This window comes from Gopherus evgoodei, chromosome 1, assembly GCF_007399415.2.
Source record: "Gopherus evgoodei ecotype Sinaloan lineage chromosome 1, rGopEvg1_v1.p, whole genome shotgun sequence".
Lineage (NCBI taxonomy): Eukaryota > Metazoa > Chordata > Testudines > Testudinidae > Gopherus > Gopherus evgoodei.
In genome coordinates, this window is record NC_044322.1 from 110,071,156 (window position 1) to 110,088,759 (window position 17,604).

General features: G+C 41.5%; 1 protein-coding gene across 5 annotated transcripts in view; it reads left to right on the forward strand.

The window, feature by feature from the left end:
- MCF2L (MCF.2 cell line derived transforming sequence like) overlaps nt 1-17,604 on the forward strand; it is a 287,755-nt gene that overhangs the window by 255,919 nt on the left and 14,232 nt on the right. For all 5 annotated transcript variants that reach the window (XM_030568841.1, XM_030568849.1, XM_030568864.1 and 2 more), the window contains exons 14-24: nt 1,291-1,450; nt 1,593-1,669; nt 2,161-2,237; nt 5,684-5,750; nt 6,579-6,694; nt 8,442-8,511; nt 12,512-12,604; nt 12,723-12,815; nt 14,468-14,593; nt 16,456-16,677; nt 17,434-17,526. In XM_030568841.1, the coding sequence (XP_030424701.1) occupies nt 1,291-1,450; nt 1,593-1,669; nt 2,161-2,237; nt 5,684-5,750; nt 6,579-6,694; nt 8,442-8,511; nt 12,512-12,604; nt 12,723-12,815; nt 14,468-14,593; nt 16,456-16,677; nt 17,434-17,526 (1,194 nt within the window). The remainder of the gene's footprint in view (nt 1-1,290; nt 1,451-1,592; nt 1,670-2,160; nt 2,238-5,683; nt 5,751-6,578; nt 6,695-8,441; nt 8,512-12,511; nt 12,605-12,722; nt 12,816-14,467; nt 14,594-16,455; nt 16,678-17,433; nt 17,527-17,604) is intronic.

The following is a 17,604-nucleotide window of genomic DNA, read 5'->3' on the forward strand; positions in this document are numbered from 1 at the left end:
GAACTACAGCACCAGTATTACTCTAGCCCAGCCCTACTTTTATGTGAACCCAGAATTGCTTTTATTTATTGGGGTATGGAGGAGGAAGGGATGGTCTTCCCCTTTAAAGACTTCCCCTGCAGCAGCCAAGGCCACCTGCTATGACAACTTCAGTATAGAATAGTTAGCAATTCTACCTCTTCCAGGCCACCATGCACCAGTGGATGTGACTGGGAGTCACAAGACAAACATGCCTCTAGCTTGATTGTGTCTGCCCCCCACCCCCAACTCCTGCCTCTGGTTTGCTGCCAAATACATCAGGGATATGTAGCAGTGGCCCTAGTTTCTTGGATAGTAGTGTTCAAAAGAGATTCTATCAAATGAGTTCTTGTGTTACATGTTAGCAAATACTGATTCTGTGACGTGTATGCTCTTTAGAAAAATGAATTGTTCTAAATGCAATGTCACTCTCGTGTGTCTCTTACCATTCTTAGCTATTCTATTATGTGATGTAATTAAGTTGTCCTTAATCCTTAAGTGACATAGGAGTATAGGTCCCATTTTCAAAAGTGACTCTGGCACTTAAGAGTCTAAGGCTAGGTCTACGCTTGGGGGCAGGGAAGTCAACCTAAGATACACATCTTCAGCTGTGCGAATAGCATACCAGAAGTCAACGTATCTTAGGTCGATTTACCTGGCCGTGAGGACAGCAGCGAGTCGACCGCTGCCACTCCCCCGTCGACTCCACTTCCACCTCTCGCTGCGGTGGAGTTCCGGAGTCGACGGCAGAGCAATCAGGGATCGATTTTATTAAATCTACACTAGACGCGATAAATCAATCCCCGATAGATTGATCAGTACCCGCCGATCCAGCAGGTAGTGTAGATGTACCCGAAGCTCCACTGACTTTCAATGATGATAAGCTCATAAGTGCTGAAGTCAGTTTTAAAAATAGGAACTTAGACTCATATGCCACTTACATACTTTTGAAACCTTTACCATTAATGTGGAAGTTTGAATCAGTCATAATTTATTTGATTTCCCTAAATTTACAACCTAGTCAGCAGTGAAATATTTTGATGGTGATGTACACTAATGTAATTGGAACTAAATATCTCAGTCTGGCATTATAAATTATATTTTAGTTAGAATGAGGGAAGAATTTCTCTCTAAAGTTTAGAACATTATTTCTACATGTTCCTTTTTGTATGCTGTATAAAAGCTGCACATATTGGAGGTTATTGTACCATAAATGACAGCATGACTTGTAAGTTTATTCAGAATCGTGATGATTTTATGCTATTTCTACAGGAACATGTGCAAAAAGTTTTTCAAAAGCAGGAAAGCATGGAAGAAATGTTTCAAAAGAGACAAATGAGCCTTAAAAAACTGGCAGCTAAGCAGACCCGTCCAGTTCAGCCAGTGGCACCAAGACCTGAAGTCTTTGTAAAATCTCCTTGTCTCCCTCCAGGTAAATTGCTGCAAAAAGCTATTAAGTCAGGTTCCTGCACTACACCAATGAACTTGAAGAGAATTTAAGTTGTCTGTGGTTATACAAAAGACCTCTGTCAAACCTGCTCCAGTTTAACAGCTGCTGTTTGATTCTGTACCAGGTCTTCAAAGAGGCTCTGACTATGTGTCCAACACAGAAGATAACATGTTCCGGAGGATGAACTACAGAAGACTAAAAGTAATTCTGCATTTGTTTTTTCTTGATCATTCTCTCCAGTGTGCAAGCGCGCGCACACAGAGAACTAGAGAAAGTCACAGTGCTTTGTGAAGTCACAGAACTCAAAGAAACACAGAGAGCCCCAGACGAGAGCTCTGGTAAATCAAGTTGTGGTGAAAACAGAGTTCTGTTTTGTCCTCTAGGATTGTACCATTGCCCTGAGATCATTTTTGCTTGGAAGAAAAGTAAAAGCAGAACCTTTCTAAACTGGTGGGCTGGCTTCCTCTTTTGTGGGACACTCCATTTATCCAAATGTTCTGATGTTCCTCGAGACCATCTGATAAACTTTCATTCTTTTGCCCTTGAATTTGCCTCATAGTTACCTTCATTGTTAATAGTTGCAGCCTCTGTTATAAATAAAATAATAGTTCCATATGTCAATGGTATAGCAAATAGATTGGAAGTACATTTTCCTATTTTCCCTCTGACATATTTTTCACGTTGTGTTCCAGTGTGAAATGAGTGAAATCCGTCAAAGCAGAGGTGGATCTGTGATGGATGATGAAGAAAACCTAGCTGTGTTACGAAGGTGAGTACAGCTTGATGTACAACAGCCAGCATGTTGTTCTGATTGGACTTATCAAGGTCTACCATTACCATTTGGTTCAGCAGATTCACATGACTATGATGTCATGGAAGTGCGTAAAATGGACTTCCATCTTGCATGGTCCCTTACAAGTCATCTTCCTTTAGCAAGAATGATATGGGAGGATCTAGATTTCTTAAACTCCTCAAAATTGCATATTCCAGCCTTATTCATGGTTGGTTTTGTGCTCTGCTTCCTTCAACCAGCTGTATAAACCTTCTGTAAAAGAATATCTTCATCTGCACATTGAGCATGACGTTCCCCCCCATTGCAGTTGTCTTCTCCACTGGCGCAGGACTGCAACTTGCTGGGATTGTTTAAGTATCCCCTTGTTTATGACAAGATTAAATCAACAGATATTAAGATGATGCTGTAACTTTTGAAAAGTGAACCTTAAGAAAACTGTTTAGTTTTACATTTGGTTACGATTCAGAAAAGCATCTGAGCTTTCATGTGTTTCTCTGAATCAAGCCTCCAGACCAGGGATCAGCAACCTTTGGCATGCAGCCCACCCAGGGTAAGCACCCTGGTGGGCCAGGCCGGTTAGTTTACCTGTAGGTTTGGCCAATCGCGGCTCCCATTGGCCGTGATTCACTGTCCCAGGTCAATGGGGGCTGCGGGAAGCGGCGCAGGCTGAGGGATGTGCTGGCAATGTCTTCCCACAGCCTCCATTGGTTGCTTACCCTGACAAGCTGCGTGCCACAGATTGCCGAACTCTGCTCCAGACTTGTGGAAGGTAATCTAAGATAGTGGAAGTGAATCAGTTGTGCTCTGTGGGCTACATTGGACGATATTTTCCCATTTTTAGTCTGCAGATTGTGTTTTGGTTGTACCATGTACCTAATTTTACTTTCTCTAGGCCAACTTTCCATAATAAATGCATAAGTGAAAGGAGATTTTAAAGTTTCAGTTCAGATAGGTATTAGAGGTTTGAAAAGTTATCAAGACTTAAATAAACTGCCAAAAGTTTTGGTCACCATACTTTGCAATTTTCAGATGATTTTTCCTGAAATTTGTGTGGCTGGTTGATCTGTGTTTAAAATGAAGGACAAATGTGTAAAAATTGGGCATCAATACATTTAGGCTGGAAATTAGAAGGAGGTTTCTAAGCATGAGGAGTGTTTCTGAACAGCCTCCCGGTAGGAGTTGTGGGCAGCAAGCAACTTAATCAGTTTTAGGAGTGAGACTGACAAATTTGAGTGGGACTGTAGGATGGGGTTGCTTGTGGTGGTAGGGGTTAGGGCTCAGCAGATGTGGGGGTCACTTCCAGTTCATGTTGTTTGTGCCTAAAATCTGATTCTTCAGGACTTCAGCTAGTCCCCTGCCGGAGTCAGGAAAGGTTTCCCTTGCCCCAGTGTATTCCAGTGGGTTTTTTTCTCCTTCCTCTGAAGCATTAGAGATGGCCACTGCTGGAGATGGGACACTGGATTGGGTGAGCCAGTGCTCTGAGGTGGTACTGAGAATTCTCTCAGGGGCTTGGCTGGCTAATTCTTGCACACGTGCTCAGGCTCACATGCTGAGCGTATGTGGGATCACGAAATAATTTGTCCCAATTTTCTGCCTGATCTAATGGTCTGGTCTCCTACAGGCTGTTGTCATAACTGTCCTACTCAGATCTGAACCTTAGAGTTCAGAACGTGAGAAGCTAGCATGAAACCTCCAAACTTAATTACCAGCTTGGATCTGATATTGCTGCCACTAGCCAGAATTCCAGTGTCTGGCTCACTCTGGTCTCCCCAAAACCTTCCCTGGGGAACCCCAAGACTCAGATGCCCTGAGTCTCACCACCAAGGGAAATAACCCACTTCCCTTCCCCCTCTTTACCTCCTCCCAGATTTCCCTGCCCTGGGTTCCCTAGGAGATTCCCTGCTTCAAGTCCTTGAAATACAAGTACCAAGAGATTAAATCTCTCTCTCCCCTCACCCAGAGGGTATGCAAAGTCAGGCTTTGTAAATCTAACACAGAGATGTTCCCCCTTCCTTCGTTTCTTAGCCTTAACCAGTGAAAAACACTTAAACAGGTCTTAAAAAGAAAGCTTTATATAAAAAGAAAGAAAAAGGCATAAAATGGTCTCTGTATCAAGGTGACAATATACAGGGTCAATTACTTAACAGAAAAAATGAATAAACAGCCTTATCCAAAAAGAATACAATTTAAAACATTCCAGCAACTACACACATGTAAATACAAAAAAAATATATAAACCTCTTGTCTTACTATCCTCGTACTTACAACTTGGAAACAGAAGATTAGAAAGCCTGGAGATAGAAAGATCACTCTCAGAGCCGAGAGGGTCACCAAACCAAGACAAAACAAAGAACTCACACCCAAAACTTCCCTCCACCCAGATTTGAAAAAGTCTTGTTTCCTGATTGGTCCACTGGTCAGGTGTTTGGTTCCCTTTGTTAACCCTTTACAGGTAAAAGAACATTAACCCTTAGCTATCTGTTTATGATACTGTGGTACTTTGTTCTAATTTTGGCTGTTGGATGTGATGTTAGTGGCCTGTGATATACGAGTGTCAGACTATGGGAACTAAGTATCAGAGGGGTAGAGGGTTAGTCTGGATCTGTAAAAGCAGCAAAGAGTCCTGTGGCACTTTATAGACTAACAGACGTATTGGAGCATGAGCTTTCGTGGGTGAATACCTACTTCGTCGGATGCATGCAGACTATATGAGCTGTCAGTCCCTTCTGGCCTTAAACTCTATGCTGGGGAAATCTCAAGAAAGTCCCTAGTATTCCTTTGTCCACATCACAGAACCACCATATGAATTCCAAAATTAGTAATCTTGGTCCGGTACAGATCTGGGGTTGGCATAACAGGGTTTGCAGACTGAAATGTATGGGCTCACCTATCTGAAAAATCCTTCACTACAGCCAACTCCAGCCATCACTGTTAGTTCCATGTGTTCACGAGCATATGACACTTCACCCACCCAAAACCATAGTGAGGAAAAGAAATCCATGTTAACTGTGGAAAACAAATGTGACAGAGACATGGCATGATATTTCTTCATCCTATGCCATAAATACTGATGCATAAAATGGCTTGAATATCAAATGACCATTTTAAAATGTAAAAATCTATCTTGAGTAGCACATTGCAGCTCTGACTCCAGCTCCTCCAGCACTTGAAAATGAAGCAGAACCCAGGCTTAGAGCGATTGATGTCACAATCTGCTGCCTCAGTATATAATCTTCTGATTTAAACAGCATCCACCACCCTTCCCATTTTTAGGAAAGACATTTTGACATAAAATATGGATATGCAAATATGATATTTATATTCCGTATTAATTGTGTCTGTAAAATAGGCTAAGGAATTTTATAAGGAGATTCATTAGTCTGTGAAATGAACAGTCCTTTCTTAATTATCTCTGTTAACAGCCATGTAATTAATGAACTTATTGAAACTGAACGAGCATATGTGGAAGAACTTCTTTGTGTTCTTGAGGTAAGTCTATTTATCCATATATCTGTTGGTGGAGTTACTCATCTGAGGAGCCGACACCTTCAGTAGTTTATCCTTTAATTAATAAAATCTAGCAAATGTACCATACCAAAAAAACCTTGTTTGCCCTATGTATTATCTGTCTGGAAATCATTTTGGGTAGACTGCCCCAGTGTCCCCAGGGCTTAGGGAATAGCAGTGCTGGTCTAAAGCCACCTTTGCATTCTCCCCTCCTGAACTATGCTAGGTGATTAGACCAGAGAATCTGGCTCATGGTGCCCAGTGGATAATGTCTACATTTGAAAGTCAGACTTAAAACAACTTTGTATGCATTTTTTTTGTGTGTTAAAATGCTAAAGGACAGGATCTGCAATGATTTTTGTTATCGGCAGTAGCGTTATAAATGTGGGTGAGAGCAAGAACAGTCGTCTGAAATATCAGTATTTAAGGTTGCATAGACACTATAGCTAGCTTTATACATTTCAACTGATAGTTTCAAAGAGTTACGAAAAAATTGCAAATTACATACGAATAAATGATGTGGTAATATGCTAGTTTTGCCTTGAATGCGGTGATTGATTGTGTAAACTTAGTTGCATTCTTATTTAACAAGAACATTCAGTAATTCTTCAAATTAACTCTTTAGAGATTATGAATGTGTGTACAATCCTTCTGAGCATTCATTTTGATGGCAGTCAAGAAGAGCAATGTTGGAAGTGTTAACATTACATAATTGATGCAGAAATCTTCTGTTATTGGCTGCTAGTAGACTGATTTGTGGAAGGGAGACAGGTGTTGGAACTAATTAATCTGCCTCTCTCCATGTCACAGGGGTATGCATCAGAGATGGACAATCCTTTAATGATGCATCTCATTTCACCAGGGCTCCTAAATAAGAAGGATATTTTGTTTGGGAATATGGAAGAAATTTATCACTTTCACAACAGGTTAGTGTCTGTGTTCAATCAAAAAAGCTGTGAGTGAGTGGATGGGTGAGGGTAAGAGAATGAATGTTCTCAGTTGTGTTATACCATTTTATGTAGTACTGCTTGGGTGAGGGAGGGGTCTCAGATTTTTTTAATCATATTAAAGGATGCTGACTTAGTCCATCCTCAGTATCTGATACATTTAAATCCATATTGCATAGGAAAAAGAAGGCAAAGTACCTAAGGGAGACAAGGAACCTTGCATAGAGCTGTGTGAAGCTATCTAATATCTGCAAAAAGCATAAAACAACCAGTGTTTTGCTGTGTGCAGTCTGTCCTTTCACTCATGCCATTAATGGAGGGAAATTAACAGTTTCAAATATAATACAAACTGTCTTGCAACCATTACAAAGTTACTGTCATCACTCCATAATAACATGACCGATCCCTGGATATGGGCCTTTTCTTCCTGCCGCTAAATATTAACTTCTTGCCTCAGCCACTAACCATTTTATCCCAACCTTGATATTCTTCTGTATGGTGATGGCTGCTGAATTTACACTCTATTAGGGAAATTGACCTTTCACAGGAGTTTGAATTAATGGCTACTGTTTAGCAGATCTTCCCCCACAGGGCAGAATTGGAACTGGTATAGGAAAGATAAAAATATAATTTAAAATTCAGTATGAAGGACAATTGTTACATTCCTTATACAGTCATGTAGGATTTGGCCAACAATTTTGATTAGAAAATTGCCAACATGTGATCTAGTTAGGTTTTTTTAAAAAGTAATTTCACATACGATACTTGCCCTTGGGCCAATGTATGTGGTTTTACAATCACATTTTTCTATTTCTTTAAATATTTTTCTCACTCTTTTGGGGTGAAAAGTCCACACACAATGTGAAACTATCTAGAGGAAATAGCACAAAATGCTGCCAGATGCACAAAGTAAAGAAACAGAAAACATTTTTCTCCAATCCCATTCAGTTATAGTAATCTTCTGTACAATTTCTAACAGTAGGTTAAACAAAAATTTCAGAAATGTAATTTTTAAATTGGTGGTCCCTTTCAAATTATGAGATGGGTGAGCATGTTTAGTTTTGTAGTACAGGTTGAACCTCTCTAGTCCAGCACCCTCAGGAATTTGCCGAACAGGTCAATGCAGAGTGCCAGCAGGTCTCCATAGGTATGGGAAGTAGGGTGTGGTGGAGTGATACAACACTCCCAGGCTTTGCGCCCAGCATTGCCCCCCCCACCTGGGGGGACCCGCTGCCACTCGGAGTCCTGGCTGCTGGCCCCAGGTCCCAGCCGCTATCCCCATGTCCAGGCCCAGCTTGCCAGCCCCAGGTCCTCCCCCTCCCTCCTGGAGCTGCGAATCTGCTGATTTGTGGTGCTCTGAGAGCACTGGGAAGGAGGAGGAATAGTTGGTAAGCGCGGAGCCACTGGCATGCAAGAGGCGCAGAGGGAGGGGGGCAGAAGGGGGAGCTTGGTGCTGGTGGATGCTCTGCATCTGCTAATTTTTCCCTGTGACTGCTCCAGCCCTGGAGCACCCACAGAATCGGCACCTATGCCAGACCATGGATTTTGCCGGACCAGGGAGAGCCGGAATAGAGAGGTTCAACTTGTACAATATTACAGCTCTGATGTTTCCTAAACTTTAGAAAATGAATTCTATGGAGAGAGCCTAAGGAAGTCTATGTTATTACAACTGTTCTTTATTTAGGATATTTTGTCATATGACCTGACAAAGTTATTTTCTTTATAGAGTATTTTTGAAAGAACTAGAAAATTACATAGAATACCCAGAGCTGGTGGGAAGGTGTTTTCTGGAAAGGGTATGTATCGTATACAGTGCGTTTTACTAGATTGGAGTGGGCAAACTTTTTGTCCCGAGGGCCACATCTGGGCATGGAAATTTTATGGTGGGCCATGAATGCTCACGAAATTTGGGATTAGGGAGTGAGGGCTCCAGCTAGGGGTGTGGGCTCTTGGGTGGGGGCAGAAATGAGGAGTTCAGGGTAAGGGAGGGGGCTCCGGGCTTGGGCAAGGGGTTGGATGTGGGGGGTGAGGGGGAGGATGGTTAGGGCTCCGGCTGGGGGTCAGGCTCTGGGGATGAGCGGTTGAGGGTGCAGGAACGTGCTCCTGGGTCTGAGGGGTTTGGAAGGCAGGAGGAAGATCAGAGATAGGTTGGGAAGTTGGGGGACAGAAAGGGGTCGAGGTGGGCCTTGTGGTCTTTTAATGCCATTTATCATTCTGGAACTGAGACTGTGATGATACTCCCTCATAGGGAAGTCGTAGTGCCAAATTCAGGCCTTGTAAATGTAACTCAGCTCTGAGGTCTGGCTGCAGCCTTCTCCATTTTCTCCTCAGGGTTCTTGGTTCACCTACAAGGGCAGCACCCAAGGAAACCCTTCATAGTGAAGAGAACATAAATGAGCTTTAGATGCTGTAGTGAATGAGTCAGTCCACTAGAGACCCGTTGTGGTATTTCAGGAACACTCCCCTCTAAAGGAGTTACATAAAAATAGGCGCAATGCCATTGTAATTTACTGAGTGCACCTGTTCATGCCAAGACTAAAATTGGGCCATTGTTTGCTACAGCCATTAATATTTTATAATGCATTTGTGAGGGCTTTTTTACAATAGTATTTTTTTCTTTGTAAATGAGGACAAATATCCATTTTTTAAATTGATGCAAATTCTTCAACTCAGAGGTCAGAATTGAATGACCCATTAACTGTTCCACTGAATGAGCCAACATGCCTTTTAAAGCAGAGATGGGCAAACAATGGTGGCCTGCAGGACCATCCTACCCAGCCTTTGAGCTCCTGGCTGAGGCAGGAGTTCTGGGGGGCAGTCGGGACAGGGAGCAGGGGCAGTTGGATGGGGCAGAGGTTCTGGGGGTGGTCAGGGGATGGGGGGGTTGGATAGGTGTGGGGTCCTGGGGGGCCTGTCAGTGGGCGGGGGTGTGGATAGGGGTCAGGGCAGTCAGGGGACTGGAAGCAGGGGAGTTGGATAGGGGGTGGGGTCCCAGGAGGAGGCAGTTAGGGGACAAGAAGCGGGGGGGGTTGGATGGGTCAGTGGTTCTGAGGGGGGCAGTCAGGGAGTGGGAAGTGGGAGGGGTTGGATGGTGGCAGGGGCCAGGCTATTTGGGGAGGCACAACCTTTCCTACCCAGCCCTCCATACAGTTTTGCAACCCCAATGTGGCCCTCAGGCCAGGAAGTTTGCCCACCCCTGTTTTAAAGCATTGAATTGTTAGCTAACATAGTGATCCATGTGGGTGAATGTTTTCAATGCTATTATAGTTACACATGTGACTTGAAGCAGTTGTTTAACACCAGCGTTTGCTCCTAAACTAGTGGGCAGGACTCCGTAAGTGTTGCTTTTAAAATATATATATAATGAATGAATAGGTTTGCTGGTTTAAAGACTATTTTCTTCCCCAAGTTAAACCCAGACATGATATTCAAGATGCTTGCCACAAAGAAACTGGGCTATCTTCACAGAGGAAATAGAAAAGAAACAGAAAAGAGAGTAGAGCTGGGTAAATACTACAATAAAAAAACTAATAGCAAATATTCATTAAAATAAAAACTTGCATTTGCTTTCATAATATTCACAATCTGTAGCACTTTTGGTCAGAAAATGAAACTCACTACTCTGCAGAGGGCCAGTATAAAGCCTATGTAACATGTAAGCCCCATTTAAATTATTTAGAGGGCTAAAGTAGAACTTAGGCTTTGTCTTGGCCCTCTCTACAGGGGCAAATTTGACCCAGAAGATGATAGGTTCATAAATACGTATGTGAATATAACACAAACGTTTCTCTACTTTAAAAAGTTTCAGTCATACAGTCGGAGCAGAAATAATGCCACATGGCTTATGTGATCAGACATACCCTTGAATAATAAATAGTAAAACCCAGTGAAGACATTGACTAATGCACAACCAGTTGGGTGATTTAATATACAAATTAATCAAATTCAGATCTGTACACAGATAACTCCCAAACAGAAAAACTGAAAAAGTATTTGAATAAATTATGTGCTACAAAGACTTTGCCCCACTCCACAAGAGTATACCACATGAGTCTATTCATGGCAGTAGCACTGATTATTTCTGAATGGATAGCAAAGGTTTGTGATGGATTAGCCATCAGCAACTTTTACCACCTGGATGCAGCTGGTGACATAGCAACCTACCTCTAAAGAGCACCTCTCTATTTTATTACTGTTTGCTTATACTTATGGTTACTATTATAATGCTATAGAGACTTATTTCTTTTTCATATATTAGTTTAAGTAAGGGATTCACATATATATATATATATAAATATATAATATGGCTTGTACACAAGGCGGATTTACAATGAAACACAGGGTGCCCTGGCACGGGCCCCCCCGCCCCCCCCAACAACAGAGGGCTCCAGGGCCGAGCATGTGCAGGGGCAGAAGCTTGGTCCTGCTGGCTCCTGGGGATCCTGCTGCAGGCTCTGCACCGACCGACAGCCAAGCTCTACCCCTCTCCCCCTCCCCACCTCTTCCCCTGAGCATGCTGTGTTCCCACCCCTTCCCCTCCCAGCGCTTCCACTGCCTCCGAACAGCTGTTTGCTGGCACTCAGGCCCCTCTGGGAGGGAGGGGGAGGAGGCTGAGAAGAGGCAGGGGTAGGGCCTTGGGGAGGGGGGGGAATTGGGATAGGGCAGAGCAAAGGCAGGGGCCTGCACTCCCCCTACACTTACCCCCATGCCGTGAGCTGCTCAGGGCAGGGGGCTGGAGTGGGACAGGAGGCTGGGAGCCACCCCCACCCCCAGCCCCCTGCCCTGACATCTGCACCCCCTCACACTTCGCCCAGCCCCATGCCCACCCTGACTCCTGCACCCTCTACATCCCCACCCTGAGCACCAAATGAGAGCTCCTGCACACTCCCCACACATTCCCACCTGCATCCCTCACACCAGATGGGAGCTTCACGCCCCAACCCTGAGTCCCCTCCTGCACCCTAACCCCCTTCCAGATCCTGCACCCCCAGCCCTGACTCCTGCACCCCCTCACACACCTCCATCCCCCTGACTTCTGCACCCCCCCGCCCCCACATCGCCACCTGCAGTCCGCACACCAAACGGGAGCTGTCCCAGGTAAGGGCTCCACACCCCAACCTCCTTCCCCAGCCCTGAGCCTCCTCCAACACCCTAAGTCCTAGCCAGACCCCGCATCCCAATGTTTTTTACCTTTAATAAAGTGCTCTGATCCAAAGTGCTTTACAGTAGTTAGCTAATGGTACAAACAATATTTGGAAAGATTATTAAGTGGTCCGCTGAGACTCCCAGCGATTTTCAAGTGGTCTGTGGAAAAATAAATTAGACTACAAAAACAATCAAGGTACCTCACTTTATTTTCATTTACTTCCTATTACATGTAGGAGGAGGAAGAATTTAAAAAAAAATGAAAAATTGGGGCAGGGGGGAGATAAGAGAGAAGACCCTTTTTCTTGGCTGGGTCCCAGGGAGGGGCCCCAAAAATGAAACTGAGCACAGGGCCCCACTAACTCTAAGTCCGCCACTGCTTGTTCATATTTAACAGACATTTAAACTGAAGCAAGAATTAATAAGAAAAGGTTGTTTTGAAATTCTGCAATACAATGTGCAAATTCATAATATCCTTTAAAATGATAGTGAATATTTTAACTATTTTTTGCCAATAAAGTTCCAGGGAATTTTACTGTTGTTTGTCTTGGTTTTTCTTAGTCTCATAAGCAGGCATTCCTAAGAATTGTAAGTACTTTTTAGTAAAAGTTCAGTACTCAAATTCACAACAACCTTTTCCCCCAAATTCAGATGGAAGATTTCCAGATTTATGAAAAATACTGTCAAAATAAGCCCCGATCTGAAAGCTTATGGAGGCAGTTTTCAGACTCTGCATTTTTTCAGGTATATTTATTTATTTCTTCAAAATATTTGTATTTATAAATTGATATATTTTCTCAGTGTTTCTAAGGCTGAAAGAAGAAAGACTTTATATATTAACGAAGTGCTAAATTCATTTTAGGAATGTCAGAGGAAACTTGATCACAAGCTGAGTTTGGATTCCTACTTACTGAAACCTGTTCAGAGAATAACCAAATACCAGTTACTGCTGAAGGTAAGGGATACAGAGTGGTATTAGTGCTTATGCTTTTGAAGGTTGCACATTTTTAAAAATTATATTTTGTAATTGTGTGTCACTACTTGTCTCATCCTACCCAGAGAAAAGCCCAAAAGACAGCAGAAATAAGAACATACGTGTACTTTCAAGTCATGAAGGCTGATGGACAGATCTCAGTCTGTCATCTTCTTGTTCCCTTCTCTTGTGTGTCTGATTCTAAAAGCAGGAAATGGGCAAACTAGTGTTTCTGTGTGTAGTCTTTGCTTAACAGTTGCTTTTGCTTTTATTCTCCCTCCCTCTGGGTAAACAGGAGGAGGACTAGGACAAATTGACTTGCAAGGAATACTTCCCATTTGCTTAAAATTTGTGACCGTTGGAGGAATTTGCATTATGGGCTCCAAAATGTGCTCAGAAAAATGCCTCTGTAGTTAAATAGAAACTCTGCAAGACAATGCAGAGGGGTACATTTCAGGTATCAGGTACTTCTTAATTGACACCTACTGTATGTTTTAGAAAATATATGATGTTGAATTTTATAGTTTTATATTAGAAGCCTGAAATGTTTGAAAATGCTACACCAAATTTCCAAACATTTAAGACATGTCTGATTTTTTTCCATCATAAATTATTTAATGGACATTCAAGACATAACCTTTTCCATGCATGTAGATCACTTGTTTTAACAAGTGCTTCATACACAAGCAAGTTAAGATTCCAAAACTAGTTTTTAAAATCATAGTACACTAATTATTTAAAAATAACATTTGGACCAAATTTGCCTGGGCACAAATCCATTGAAGTTTATCAGGCTATAACAGGGATGAATTTTGCTGACTATTTAAATATGAAGAGTGAAATAATCAAATGATTTCAGAAGTCTCTCTTAAAATATCCTTAATTCCTGCAATCTGACCTGCCTAATTCCTATGTGATCTCCCCCTGAAGTTAGTGGAGCACCACGTGGGCTACATGCATCAAGCTGCAGGGCTGGTGCCATAGAAAAGAAAAGAGCATCTTCACTTAGATTGTAAAGTCTTTGGTGAAGGACTTCCTCCTTGTTAGGTTTTGGGCAGTGCCCAGCACAATGGAGCTTCAGTCTGTGACCAGGGCTCTAGTCCGCAATATAAATAATAACAGTTTAAAATGAGCATGACCTATACTTCAGTTTTAGAGGTAGGTAACAACAGAGAGATTTTCCACAAAAATTCATGCCAATTTTCCACCGTTTTAATAGTAACTGTTTGCAAGATTGGGCTGCATAAGCCTCATTTACAGAGATTTACCTACTTTATCATTTACTAATGTTTGTAAAGTGCTCTGTGAATTGTTAAGTCCTGTGGTAGAGGTTAGAAGTAGAATTTAGACCCTTCCGACTCCGAGCCTTATATTTAATCCACTGCCATGTGGCTTTTAGAGATTCCCATCTTCTCTTCCTCCTCTGGCCTTTTTCAGATGTGGCAAGTGGGGAATTTTTGATTGAAAACGTCACAAAGGACCGGATTTTTGGTTTTGGGTTTTTTGCACAAAATTTCATCAGCTAACTTTGAAAATTTGCCTCAAATTCAGTGTTGAAAGTACACTCATCTTGAGTATTAATAGTTATCTGTTTACAAAACTGAATGAGCATTGCATCATTGGTTTTTCCACAGGAAATGCTGAAATACAGCAAAAACTGTGAAGGAGCTGAAGATCTGCAGGAGGCATTAACCTCTATACTCGGTATTCTCAAAGCAGTCAATGATTCCATGCACCAGATTGCCATTACTGGCTATGATGTAAGTGACAGCATTTCTTAATTATTTTTATACAGATACACACACCTCATTTTGTTTTGTATAACAATGCAAATGGGATTGTGCCACTGTTTCCTTTTAACTAATATCTGAACTGTGTTGTCAAAAATAATGAGAAAATGGATTTCTTACATTTCTCACCAAACTCATTACTAATACAAACTTTTAATAGATTTTATTACAAGTCCTAATCCCACTTCGGAGATCCCAATTTTCCTCTTCAGATTTTCCTTTTCAAATACAAAGTTTTATTCAGCAGTGTACCTCAGAAAGAAGAAAATAAGAATTGTCATGTCAGTTGTCCATTTCTAGTGTTGTACACTGCCTGACAGTAGACAGTGCCACATGTTTCAGAAGAAGGCATTGTTAATGCATGCCTAATACTTTATCCTTGGAGGGAAATTTCCTCTAGAGATGAACTGATGGGGGAGTTGTGTTGTAAAACCAGCCCCAGAAATTATAGCATCCTTTATCCTGGAAAGCAGTGACTTGGAAAAAGATTTGGGGGTCGTGGTGGATAGTCACGAACATGAGCTCCCCGTGTGACTCTGTGGCCAAAACAGCTAATGCACTCCTGGGCTGCATAAACAGGGGAATCTTGAGTAGGAGTAGAGAGGTTATTTCACCTCTCTACTTGGCACTGGTGTGACCACTCTGGAATACCGTGTCCAGTTCTGGTGTCCATTATTCAAAGAGGATGTTGATAAATTGGAGACAATTCAGAGAAGAGCCATGAGAATGATTAAAGGATTAGAAGACAATCCTTAGAGAGAGACTCAAAGAGCTCAATCTATTTATCTTAATAAAGAGAAGGTTGAGTGAACTGATTACAGTCCATAAGTACATATTTGGGGAACATTATATTTAACAATGGGCTCTTCCGTCTGTCTGAGAAAGGTATAACAATCCAACAATTGGTAGTTGAAGGTAGGCATATTAAGACTGGAAATAGGTGGAAATTTTTAACAGTGAGGGTAATGAAACATTGGAACAATTTATCAAGTGTCATGGTGGGTTCTCCATTACGGACAAGTTTTAAATCAAGATTGATGTTTTTCTAAAAGATGTGTTCTAGGAATTATTTGGGGGAAGTTCTGTGGCCTGTGTTATAAAAGAGGTCAGACTAGATGATTGCAATGGTTCCTTCTTGCCTTAGAATCTTATTCTGTAGGGTTCCCATTGATTTCAGTAGGGCCAGGATTTCACTTCCAAGTTCCATTTTATCTGGACCATCAAAGTAAAGAGGTTCAGATAAGGCTTTTTTTTGTCTTTGGCTAATCTCACATCATTCTATATCATATTTCTCTTCAGTATTTGATGTGCTGTTGGGTATGTATAATGTTACATATGATTTGTTGATGTGAGTTTGCATGTAATGGTGGATTCCTCATCCTTTCTTTGTTGAGGATGGTTAAACTCTAAATAAGAAACCGCATTGCTGCTCTGATATGCTACTTCTGTTCTCCTTAGGCTAATTTGGACCACCTTGCATCACATAACTTGGTGTAAATTCTTCCCACTTCAAGATTAATAAACCAAACAAATTATGTATAAAGGAACAATGTCAACTGTTTTTTATTTTAAGAAAAAACATTTTGATAGAGCACCTTTTTTACAAATACACACGCTCGTGCGCACACACGCACGAATTACAGGGGTTTTCTGCTTGCCTATCTAATGCTATCAAACGTTCTTGGGTCCACCTTCCCTTACTGATTGTGGGAGTTTCGGGTGGCGGCAGCAAGAACAACAGTATTGCCAGGACAACATTTTCAGATGGACATGTGTTTTTAAGTTGATAATGTCTTTTCAAAATGTAAACAACTTCACTGTTCTTGTTTCAGGGAAACCTGAATGAACTAGGCAAGCTTTTAATGCAAGGATCCTTCAATGTATGGACTGATCATAAAAAAGGTCACTCAAAAGTGAAGGATTTGGCACGTTTCAAGCCAATGCAAAGGCACCTGTTCCTCCATGAGAAGGCAGTGTTGTTCTGTAAAAAGAGAGAAGAAAATGGAGAAGGATATGAAAAAGCACCTTCCTACAGTTATAAGCATTCCTTAAACGTAAGCTATTTAGCAATCATAATAAGATAAAAGTCGTATCTAAGTCTTTGAGCTGCTTTAATACAGTATATTATGTTCACACACTGAAGACATTTTATACCTATAACTTTTATTTGTAAACAAATTATGGGCCCAAACACATTATGGGTTTGCTATCTTAAACCCTCCAAGAATTTTTTGCAGCATGGAATTTGCAGTTTGAAACAAGTCTGACCAATATTGCTATAATCTCTGCCTCTTATGCTATTTACTGTGTCCTTTCTGTCATCCCCATCTCTCCATAGCCTCCTTTTTTTAACTCCAATATCTTCTGTTTTGACATTACAAAATCATATTAGGCTAATGTAGTCCAGATTGCGATCTCCTTATCCATGTTAAATTGGTAATTGGGACTACTGGGGGAATAAGGTCATCCAAAATATAAAGGAGTCCAAATCTGGCCCTTAAATAAGAGAGAATTTGAGTCTTCCTTGATTAACTTACAGAATCTCCCCTTTCATCCTGACACATTGGTGACAGCTGAGAGTGAAGCCCTAAATCTCTCCTGCTTCAACTGCATAATGCGCAGATTGTACATGATCAATATATTCTTTTGTCTTGAGTGCAAAACCTCAGATCAGTGATAAAAAGATTACTCTGCTGAATAGGTGTAAACAGTTCAATGTACTGGGATAAAAGAAGGTGACTAATGGGCTTCTGTTACCGTTATTTTAATTGATATTAAGCATGTCAACATCAGTTTGTTGTGTTTGCCAGATGACAGCTGTTGGAATAACAGAGAATGCTAAAGGTGACTCAAAGAAATTTGAAATCTGGTATAATGCAAGAGAAGAAGTTTACATCATTCAGGTAATGGTGCTTCGCTTCAGTTTAAATGAACTCATTGGCTTATATTTCTGTTTTACGTACTGATCATTTTTAATTTCT